Here is an 11,546-nt window from a genome sequence, read left to right on the forward strand (position 1 = left end):
ACTTTTGCAGATTAAATAGAAAACAGATTTGGTATTTATACCATAGGGAATGACAGGACTATCTATCCTGAGACACTTTTCTTTTCTAATGGAGTCGAGTTTAGTGAATCTTTATTACCCTCTGGTGTCAGCAAGTGGTATTACGTATGTACGTGTATGACGTATTCTTTTTGCTGTTTCCACATTCCAGCTAATCAACAGATGCAAGGATACTGATGGTTACACCCATTTAAGGAGGATGTACACTGTATCACAAGATACAATAAGATAGTTGATCAAACTGTTTCACTACCTCATCTACACAAAGGATTTTGTAGAGGGTGCAGGAGCTGTGGCAGTTGTTGGAGGCAGTTGTTTCACTTAAAACGACAACTTTAATTGCTACATTTTGACTTTATTCTCAAATAGTGCTTTGAGTTTAATCTAAAAATTTATGTGCTGTGCAGAGCAACAGGGGAACTGTAGCTGAACTGAGCAGAGAGTCCAGAGTTTGGAGAACTAATAGAAGCAGAGTGAAAGAGTGAAATCTAAAGTATATCAGCTGAATCAAATTGGTTTCAGGCAGAGGAGCAGAGCTGAGACAGAGCAGCAGTAGTGGTTGGGTGGACTGGTGGAGTTGAGGCTTTAATATTTAATTAAAGTCATTAAAATGTATTTATTATGTTGTCATCATTGTTGACATACATTCTAAACAGTTGTTTTGTTTTGTTCATAAAAATATGATATATTTTACCTTTGTGACGTGTAATTAAATTATATAAATAATTTCTAAAACTAATGGAATCCCTTAAATTTAACAGTTAATGAGTCCAGATTTGTATTCACTGCATTTATTTTGAGATCGATTGCTCCTTTAAACTTTTTTTCTTCTACGTACATACACTACATTACCAGCAGGGGGAGCTGGCCGCATGCACTCCATTAGCTAGTGGCAACGAAAGCGATTTCAGCCAATTACATTCAAGGGACGCCCACTCTGTGTGCTGCTAAATGCTACATTAAAAGACACGAGGACGCCTCGCCGTCGTTACTACTCTTACCCACTCAAATCGAAACAAGGAAGCGACTTACGACGTTTCTTGGGTTTCAGAAGAATTTATCACGTGTATGACGAAAACGTTGCGCCGCCCATGCCTCCCACGCGCTTCCCACTTTTCCTGTGACCAAATTTGGCATCGGAGCTGGAAGGGAAAAGAAGAGGTCTCACTCAGCCCGAGTTTGTGAGACCAACAACAAAAAAGAGTGTAACCGCACCAGGAAATGTTGGGATATAGTATAACTTTCTGTTAAAAACATTTTGTTTTTTAAAGATTATATCGGACATAATAACTATATGAGAAGAAAAAGTCTATTATTACAACGTCATATTTGTTGTCGTTGTATTAGTCATATGTTCCACTTCATTATGTAGAGAAAATCCTGTGTTTTGATTGGGCCAACAAAGAGTAGACGATCTTCGCGCGAGGCTGTCTGCAGAGTTTCTCGAAGGTGGCGCAGGTTTACACATGTCTTCATCCCGCGATCCAGGTTTGGCAGGCGGATGGGTGTGGTTCCTCATGCTGAGGGACGTTTCACCAGATGGCCGGGTGGTGCATAGTTCTAGGCCTGCGCACTAACAGCTGAAGGACGAGGGACATCGCGAACTAGAGGTGGCATGGACGCGTAGTGGGATAGTGGTGTTTGGTTGTCTTTTAAATTTGTTCATTTACACTGTTTGGAAAGGTAGAAAGGTGTCTGAGGCAGGAACACTGGGCACTAATACAGAATCAAGGTAAGTGTCACGTGTTTGCAGGTGTGTACATGGGTTTTGTGTTTAAGCAGTTTGGTCATTTTCCAGTCGTGTTTCTCTGTGCTCTGAAACAGCTGCTAACCTAACAGTTTGCGTAAGGAAAACTCAGTAAACACAGAGAAGGCCGTTGTGGGATTGACTATGAATAGTTGGTGATATGGTTTTCCCTGTTCCTGAAAAGGTCATGTGTTGTTAGGAGCAAACAGTTGCCCTCTGATTGGCTGTTTGACTCTGGAATGCATCTCAAAGACACTATTCAGAGGAGGGAGTAAAAACGTTCAAAGAAATCCTTTATGTCAGACTCGATTCATGTTTTAAAAACTCTGAGAACAGTTTTGCCATAAATAGTTTTTTAGTCCTGTCATTACTTCTTTTGTCCTACACTCGTCCAGTTTCCTCATTTGTTTGTTGATTCTTTTTTTCCCCTCCTTGATGGTGCAAAGATACTGTTTTTATCCCTGTCAAACAGTGTTATATTTGACATGTTTCATAGTCTCAACAAAAGAAATGGGAACAATTATAATTATGTGTGTTTGCAACAGGCTGCTTGAATCAGAGAGACACGGCACTGGTTCTAGAGTTGGATCCTTTTTTTTAGTGGCTTGACAAGCAAAAAAATGAAAAACAAAAACACTTCTTTTAAAGTGGTCATGTACAAGGACTGAAAAGCCTGGTGAATTGTTGCTCAAAGCTTCTTTTTAAAATATAAAAAGGTCGGGCTACTTGCAAAGTATTAAAAAAAAAAAAAAAGAGGTTGGTTCCAGACTTTAGGACAGTACAGTACTGGACATAGTTTCTCTACCTTTGAGTCACAAGCAATCAGAAGCCAACAAAAAAAAATGAGATGATTTTATTTTATTGTTGTTACCTGATGTAATTAAATGTCTTCTTATGAACTTTTACAGAACATGGGGCTTCTTCAGCTGCTAAAATCCCAGTTCTTGTGCCACCTGATCATCTGCTATGTCTTCCTGGTCAGCGGCTTTATTATCAACCTGTTCCAGCTTTGTACTTTACCTGTGTGGCTGGTCAGTAAGCAGCTGGCCCGCAGAATCAACATCAGACTGGCCTACTGCATCTCCAGCCGTATGTATAACCTTAGCTGTACCATTACAACCTGGCTGTTTCCCAGAAGAAGAAAAGTTTCTTCTTCTGCTTCTGGGAAGAAGAAACCTTTAGTTTCAGTGGTTTCAGTGGTGCTGTTGGTGTGATGTTGTGACAACCCTCTGCTGCACGAGTTCCCAGAACTCTGTACTGCATGGCATCATTTCACAAAAGCAATCCAGGTGCCCTTTACTCACATGTACCTGTTTGCGTCTTTGTCCTTAGAGATGGTTGCTATCTTGGAGTGGTGGTCTGGGACAGAGTGCACACTCTACACTGACCCAAAGAGTTATCCACTGTATGGAAAAGAGAATGCCATTGTGGTCCTCAACCACGCTTTTGAGATAGACTTCCTGTGTGGTTGGACCTTCTGTGAGAGATTTGGAGTTCTTGGGGTAAGTGAAAGTAAGCCAGAAAACTTCACCCACCCCTCAATTCAATGCTTCCCTCCAGTTCTTTCAATGTGTTCTCAACTTCCAGAGCTCAAAAGTGTTAGCCAAAAAACAGCTGGCTTATGTACCGATCATCGGCTGGATGTGGTACTTCTTGGAGATAGTTTTCTGCAAAAGGAAATGGGAGGAAGATCGAAGGACGGTGAATGAGAGTCTTGAGAAACTGCGGGATTACCCAGAAAACTTCTGGGTGGGTTTCAGTCTGTGGTAATTTTAGAATCAAGACAAGTGAGAGTGATATTTTTGTGGCCATAATTATAATATAATTATATAACACCCAACTTTTTTTTTTTTTTTCTTTTTTGGCAAAAGTTCTTGCTTTATTGCGAAGGGACACGCTTCACACCAAAGAAGCACCAGGTCAGCATGCAGGTGGCTGAAAGCAAAGGGTTGTCCAAACTAAAGTATCATCTTTTGCCCAGAACCAAAGGATTCTGGGTAACAGTTCAGAGCCTCAGAGGGACGGGTGAGTTTGTCTTTGTCTATGTATTTAAATGTGGCCACCAGAAAGTACCCGATCAGTTTTATGGGGCGAGGGGGTGGATTTGCAAATCAAATGAAAGGTGGCACTGACTAACCGCCGCATGTTCCGTGTTGTGCAGCTGCGGCTGTTTACGATTCCACGCTGAACTTCAGAAACAATGAAATGCCGACTTTGCTGGGGCTTCTTAACGGGGAAAAATATCACGCAGACTTATATGTGAGGTAGGAACTGATGTTTCACACACTTGTTGCTTTTCATTTCCTGTGTGCTGGTGTAACCTTCATCTCTGTGACATGCAGGAGAATTCCTCTAGAGTTGATCCCAGAAGATGAGAAGGAGTGTGCTGAGTGGCTCCACAAACTTTACCAGGAGAAGGTGAGAGTCTTAAATATTCTGATGGATGCATGATTTTCAAAAGAGACGCATTAGGTAGAGGTACTAAATCACCCAGTTTCTTATTACTGAAATAGAAGCCATACTGATTAAATATGTAGCCTAAAATAAGTGCCTCTTCTTTTTTCCCCCTGAAGGCTGATGCACTGTTTCACACTGAATAGTAGTACTATAAATAAATGGGTGGCTCCATCCTCTTGTAGGGGTATTTTTGGTGCTGCAGGAACTGGTAAACAGTGTCTTTGAAATTTTTTGATCCAGCCACTGATCTTACAGATGTGCCCAGACAGCCAAAACCTGGATCTGGAATCATCTCGGATTTGAATTCCACATAAAACATAAAGATTTTGGTGTAATTTAAAGAAAGCAGCTCCAGCAGAGAACACAAACAATATTAAAAAGCTGGAAGCTTTTGCACTTGAGTGAAAGATTAGTGTGAGGAAATATTTATTGCTCACCACAAATGGCATTAGTGGTAAAAAATTAACTTTGAGGGTAGGAACAGTTTGGCTCGCGGACCTTTTTATGGAGATAGAGTCAATGTCATTTAACAAATTGACCTATTATATACACAGTTTTGAAGGTGTGGTGAGCTTATCTGTGGTTTTGGCTGACTGCCATGCCACCTTTTTAATTACTTTTCAATCCATGCACTTTATAACTGAACTCTTGAATCTGAACTTGGGAATGTTAAACTTTGTACACACTTGGTTCCATTTTAGCTCTTACTGGTTTTTTTAGACACACGGCAGCCACGTGGCTTTAAAAGAACCAACTTTAGCCGTGCTTCCCTGTTGTGGGTTTTGGTGTTGAGCTGCCGTTGCATTAATTTGTTAACAGGATAGCTTTCAAGAGCACTACGCAAAGACTGGGCGCTTCCCGGGCCCCATAATGAGTCCTCCTCGTCGACCATGGTCCTTGATCAACTGGCTATTCTGGTCCTGCCTGCTCCTGTACCCTCTAGGCCTGCTGCTCACTCAGCTGATCAGCTCTGGATCAGTATTTACCATCGTAGCTTCCGTGGCTGTCTGCTCTGCAGGTTTGTGTCATCCATTCACAGGCAAGGTCAAGCCACCCTAATATGGCTTAATACGGCCCATCCCTCACTTTAACCAGCTCCTTTTTGTCCAAATGTTACATAAAGCAGCAGATTTGACACCTCCAATGTAAGTCTCCCTCTTTTATTTTATTAATTTATCAGTATTGGGAGCATGTCCATAACAGCATTCAGGCATGTGCTTAAAATATCAAAGTTAGATATCAAGTCATCCACCTGATTCTTTTTATTATTATTATTATTTCACTGGTTTCACTGTTAAATGGAATTAATCACTCTAACAGCACGGGTTTTTCAAGAGCATGTTGCAGTTTCCACAATAAATAAGAGGCCTTGATACAGACTTGGAGGAGATGGCTTAGGTGTTATCAGTTATTTAAAAGAGCCAGTTAATGTGCAACATTGCTTCTCATTTCAAAGTGACGTATTCAGCCACGTCACTAAGTCGTCATAATAAAAACGCTTGATAATTAAAGGGCATATGCACCACATTCAAAGTCAAATTTACTGTGGAAATAAAAATGTCCCATTTCAAAGCCTGTCAGCACTTCTTTGTGACTCACTCAAACAATGCTGTAGCTTCTCTGAACCCTGTGGTGATTTTTTTTTTTTTTTTTCTTTTCTTCCCACAGCTTCACTGGGAGTTCGCTGGATGATTGGCCAGACTGAGATAAAAAGAGCCTCAAACTATGGGAATAAGGAGGTTTCTCTAAACAACAACTAGTGTATTCTGGAAACGGCGTCTTTTTATTGCAGAGCTACTAATCTGCAAACTGCCGTCAGGAAAACTTGTGCCAAAACAGTCCTGCCAGACTGCCATTTGCAAGTGCAGACCTGCTTCAAAGCAAGCGCAGACAGGATAGTTTTACACTAACGCTATGCTGCGGAAGACTGGGGACTTGGTAAGCAGGTTAAACAAAGGATTAAAATCAGAGTATGTTTGAGAACAGCCAAGACCAACATTTGCTATAGAAACAAATTTAATTCAACCAAAAGGCAAGTGGACTACCTCGATGATTGCACTGTAATGCACAGATGACATTTAGGAGGTGAGAGAAAATTAAAAATTTTGCACAAAAAAGTGGCCTTTGTTGTTGTTTGTACTTAAAAAAAAAAAAAAAAAAAAAAGAAGAAGTAGTGAATGAATGGTATGATGAAGATCAGGGCCTTTTTTTCTGCTCAAATTTGGCTACAATCCAGACAAAAGAACAGGACTTCACCAGCAAATAGTTTATTGTTAAAAAAAAAAAAACCTGAGCCTTCCAGTTGATATTTCCTCGTCTGCTAAGGCAAGGATGACTTAACTCCCAGTATGAGAATATTTTGGAGCATTAAGACATTGAATAGATGCTAAAGCAGCGTCTCAACTGCGACTACACTGGGCGTAATGTAGAAAGTCGTAGTCAGTTTATATTCTTCAGGTAATAAGGGAGATTGACCAGCTAAATTACATCTAATCTACACGTGTGGCTTTCTTCTTTTTCTAAATAAATCAGTAAGTGAACCGATGTGCCGCACGGTTCCATAAATATAGTCCGTCCGTTTATATGTTGGCAGTAAAAACAAAAGCTCCAGTAACTTTTTGTTGACATTCACTGTTGCAGTCTTTCCATCTACGGCTGTGTGACAAAGTAATTGAAGTTGGTGCGATTTGCATGGTCTGAGAGGACAAAGCTCAAACTCCATGTGTCTCCTGTTTGCCCACGACCATCAACCTTTCGTTCCGCGTATGCTGATAAAGAATGAGAAAATGGTAAAAAAAATAAATTGTTAAACAGTGATGCAAGCATCCAGTGAGGAAAAGTAATCATGCAACAAGAAGAAAAAGAGAAAATGCCAAACCACAGAGACACCTGGTGGTAACACCCCAGCAGGACACAAGCTAAAATTTCTTACCTGCTGATCCTGATGTCCTCAGGTGCTGGTTTACATTAGTAAATAAGTAAACAGTGAATCAATATCTTCAATAACAGAATTAAAAATATTAATAGGGAGGCTGATGCTGAACGCCTCGATTTAGACATATATGAGAAAGAATTGGATCAATAAGTTTGGATACAAACTCAAAGCTCAAGCCTCATATTAGCTGATGTTATGAAAGATGGTATCTCTGCACAGCTCCATCAACTTTATTTTGGGAAAAGTGACCTACATGTGTAGACAATGGTTAAATTAATAAATCAGTATGAATAATTTTATACAGGAAATGGTGACTAAAAATCAAAACAAAAGATGAGTAAAAAATCTCTTAAAAAATTACTAAATTTGAGCCACTTGAAGCACATTAACACATGAGCTCTGTATGCATCACAGGTCTTTTAAAGTTCACACATTTGCAGTTCAGGCCTCTGAAGTGTTTATAGAACATTTTCCAATGCAAACAAATGTGCCCACAGTCCAGTAGTGATTCATCATAATGTAAACCCATTTTCCATTTACACAATATAAACCATGTAGTTAAACTATTAAAATCTTACCTTAACCTGGAGGAAATTCTCAGAAAATTTCACAGCATAGATATAGGTTGTTTTCTGATTAACTCTTAATCAAAAGATAAGATATGAAACCCTGGTCAAGTGCATAAAACAGAAGTCTCTCACACAAAGTTAAAAGCCTTAGAGAACTCCTCATTTCTGTATATTTAACTAAAAAACATTAGGACTGTGTGCAGCACTGTACTGAATCATTTTCCAACATTTGTGGAAACACAGTATAAAAGGCAAAAACAGAGTTTGTACAATTCCAGCAAGCAGGAAAGTCAATATTCGGCATTACTGCCTTTATTCTTAAACACAGCCTGAACTGTCTTATGCAAGTCTTCAGGAATAGTTCTCCAGGCTTCTTGAAGTTCATCTTTGGATGTTTCTGCCTTTTGTTCAGTTATGTGTTAAGACCATCGCACACCGGTTCATTAATAGTAAGGTCCGTTCACCACTGACTTTCACAATTACAGTATTACACAAGAACTGCTGTTGTGTAACTTGACACAACAACCATATTATTTTTTTCTTTTGAGAAACCGTAAACTGTAAATTATTGAATTTCTGTCTTATTTTAAAGGACATGACTATCAGAAACTGTCCATCTGCTGCAGATAATTTATTTCAGAACTAAAATGTCTTCTTTTGTTCTCCAATTCCCAGTGCATGATATGCCAGTGTTAAATGGCTTAATAAACAAGCAAACAAACAAAAGCATTCTTGTGGAAATGGTCAGGACCAGGAACTGGACTGAAAATGAGTGAAAAAGAAGCCAATGTCCGAAGAGAAACTTTGGACATTTGGAAACCTGGAGAACTATTGCTCAAAACCACTTTGGAAAAAAAAAAAGAAAGCCTGGCTTCTTGCAACCAAAACAAAAAGAAATGAGTAGTGACTCACAACAAATGGTGTCAGATTTGTCCTTTCTTTGAGTTTAATCTGTATCTTTATGTCATAGTGGCCTGAGGTGCTGTCACACCTTATGAAAGCACTAGCCTTGAGCTGATAATGCTGTGCCTCGCCCATCAATTCAGACGTGTGACATGAAGACGTGGCTGTGTTTTACAGCTTTGATTCGTGCAGTACAGCACAATAGACCTACTGCAGCTGCTAAAATCCCTCTTCCTGTGCAGTATAATCAGCATCAGAATGGCCTATTGCATCACAAGCTGTGTACACTAATGCCATTCTCAGCTACACAGATCACACTTGGATGTTAGGTGTTGTTGCTTAAAGGAAGACTTGTGTAATTTTACCTTGTTGCAGTAAACACGTTCAAAAACAGTTTTGCATCCAAAGACATCAGTTTGCATAACAGTTAACAGTTAAATGACTTTAACAGCAGTACTCTAAAATAAAACCTTTAAAGTGATAGCAGGCTTTCAAGCTTAGTGGTGGTTCATTTCAGAATGTTCACTGTTCCCAGATTGTTTATGGAAATTCCTGTGAATATGGTCACAGGCCTTTGAGCAGAAAATGCTAGCTGTATATGTAAATCAAATTAATTTAACAAATGGTACTTCCAGTTGTGGTCAGAAATTTATGTGCACTTGTCATGGGCATGAATGTCATGGTAATTTGGGGGTTTTAATGATTTCGTTGAACTTTTATGTTTCCAGAAGTCAGGAAGCTGCATAAGTAAAAGTTATGCAGATGTGTCACAACTTTGTCATGGTCTGGAAGAAACTGTTACCCTTAGAGAAGAGAGAGGAAATTGGTTAGGAAAGTTCAAGCGCGCCATGAAATAGAAACGTGTAGAATGGCAGCAGTCACTGTCCAAAATGAAGCAAGTTTTACATAACTGTGATCTGAGAGGGTGTTTCAAGATAGAAACCCCTGCTCCAAAATAGACAGATTCAAGCGCAACTGAAATTTGCAGCTGCCCACATGGACAAACCAAATGTTTGCTGGAGAACCGTTTTATGGTGAGATGAGACAAAGATTGAGCTGTTTGGCCACAATGATAAGGCATGTTTGGAGTGAGGCTATCAAACCTAAGAACAATGTGCCAGATGTCAAGCTTGGTGGTGGTAGCATCATGCTCCGGGACTGTTTTGCTGGTACTGGTGAAGTGGATGAAATAATAAAGAAAGAGGAGTGCCTCCAAATTCACCTCAAATCAACAGCCAGATAACTAAAACTGGGACACAGTTGAGTGTTCCAGCAGGGCAATTATCCCAAACACACATCAAAACTGGTTTTGGAGCGGAGAAAGCATGCTAACATTAAGCTTCAGGAGTGGACTCCCAAAGCCCTAAAATCCTATTGAAAATTCTTTTGACTATGAACTAACTTCAAAGTTGGGCCCGTGCCAGGAAACCAACAAGTTTAAATAAAATTTAGGGATTCTGCCAAAAGGAGTGGTCAAATATGCAACCAAAATCATGTCAGAAGCTTGTTGATTGCTTCCCAAAAGCCATACTAAGTTGGTTGAGATCCAACTTAGTATGGGACATTTTAACCACACTTCTGTGCGGGTCTATGTATATATTTGACCCTGTGTAGATTATGGCCAACCTAAAATAATACACGCAATTCTCATTTTCTAAAGTCATTAAAGATCTATCATTCCACCCTGGAAAAGAACAGTTCAAAGAAACCATTAAAAATCCGAAATTACGACATTCCCATGATGAGTATATGTAAACTTCTGACCACTTCTGTACCTGCTGCTGTCTTCGCTTGTGTGGCTACAGCTGTTTGCAATTGCGTGCTAAACTTCTGGATCAAAAGATGGCTCATTGGGGTAAAATACAGCAAACACTATCATACAGAAAATAAGACTAGCGAATTAAGGTCTATTCTTATCTGTTTATCTTATTTATTCACGTGAAATGTAGTTTTCTAATGTCATTAGCTTGAGGAAACAGAGTATTTGTAAATGCAAGGTCAAGGACACATTAAACTGATGGATTATTAAGAGTTGATACAGGCACAGACGTAACTGGGTTCTTGACGCTATAATTTCTTCATGTATTGAATGAAAAATTCACATAAAAGAAATTTACTGTGGGAAACGTCCCGCACAAAACTGTCCTCCCTTCATTCTGATTTGCGCATGTGAAATTCTAAATATACTCTCAGCTCCCCTGGAAGTTTGACTGAGACTGGCAGAGGCGCTTTGGTAATACAAAGTTCAACACTTTCCTCCAACTCAGATGATTTTACATTAACAGTTTCACCACTTGTGTTTTTCTTGGCACTGGTCTTCAGATGTTGAAAATGTAAGAAGAAGAAAAAGCACAGAGCTGTTTTGCTATGGATCAAAGATTGCATTATGAAATACACTCACGGTTCCAGTGCTTGTTCACCAGTCACATGGTAACAGCTCAGTGCAATTTGCCATGCAGGTCAAGATGACCGAACATCACAATAAGCAAGAAAGGTGATTTCAGTGACTTTTAATGTGGCACGGTTGGTTGTTGGTGACAGATTTGCTGGTCTGAGTATTTCAGAAACAGCTCATCTACTAGGATTTTCCTGCCCAGCCATCTCTAGGGTTTATAGTTGATAGAAAGGCAACAGCAACTCTAACAACCCCTTGTTGCAAACAAGGTATGAGGTAAAGTATCTCTGAATGCACAACACATCAAACCTTGAAGCAGATGGGCTACAACCCAGTGTGTGAATGGGTGGATGACTGGATATGTAAAGCGCTTTGGGGTCCTTAGGGACTAGTAAAGCACTATATAAATACAGGCCATTTACAACAACAGCAGAAGACCACACCCCAACCACTCCTGTCAGCTAAGAGCAGGAAACTTAGGCTCTAATTCACACGGGTTCA

At 39.8% G+C, this 11,546-nt stretch overlaps 1 protein-coding gene across 3 annotated transcripts; it reads left to right on the forward strand.

Moving 5' to 3' along the window:
* Nucleotides 1-1,470: 1,470 nt before the first annotated feature.
* agpat4 (1-acylglycerol-3-phosphate O-acyltransferase 4 (lysophosphatidic acid acyltransferase, delta)) lies at nucleotides 1,471-6,360 on the forward strand. Of its 3 annotated transcripts, none has more exons than XM_040001209.1 (10): nucleotides 1,471-1,771; nucleotides 2,695-2,875; nucleotides 3,119-3,288; nucleotides 3,374-3,535; nucleotides 3,658-3,811; nucleotides 3,948-4,050; nucleotides 4,129-4,204; nucleotides 5,063-5,261; nucleotides 5,367-5,388; nucleotides 5,912-6,360. In XM_040001209.1, the coding sequence occupies exons 2-10, from the start codon at nucleotides 2,698-2,700 to the stop codon at nucleotides 5,946-5,948; spliced, it is 1,101 nt and encodes a 366-aa protein (XP_039857143.1). In that variant the 5' UTR covers nucleotides 1,471-1,771; nucleotides 2,695-2,697; the 3' UTR covers nucleotides 5,949-6,360. The 3 variants fall into 3 exon arrangements, with proteins under 3 accessions (XP_039857143.1, XP_039857144.1, XP_039857142.1); XM_040001210.1 differs by having other exon boundaries at nucleotides 5,370-5,388; XM_040001208.1 differs by lacking the exon at nucleotides 5,367-5,388 and having other exon boundaries at nucleotides 1,473-1,771.
* Nucleotides 6,361-11,546: the final 5,186 nt, after the last annotated feature.

The sequence above is a fragment of the Simochromis diagramma genome, unplaced genomic scaffold, assembly GCF_900408965.1.
Source record: "Simochromis diagramma unplaced genomic scaffold, fSimDia1.1 OVJJ01000421.1, whole genome shotgun sequence".
Lineage (NCBI taxonomy): Eukaryota > Metazoa > Chordata > Actinopteri > Cichliformes > Cichlidae > Simochromis > Simochromis diagramma.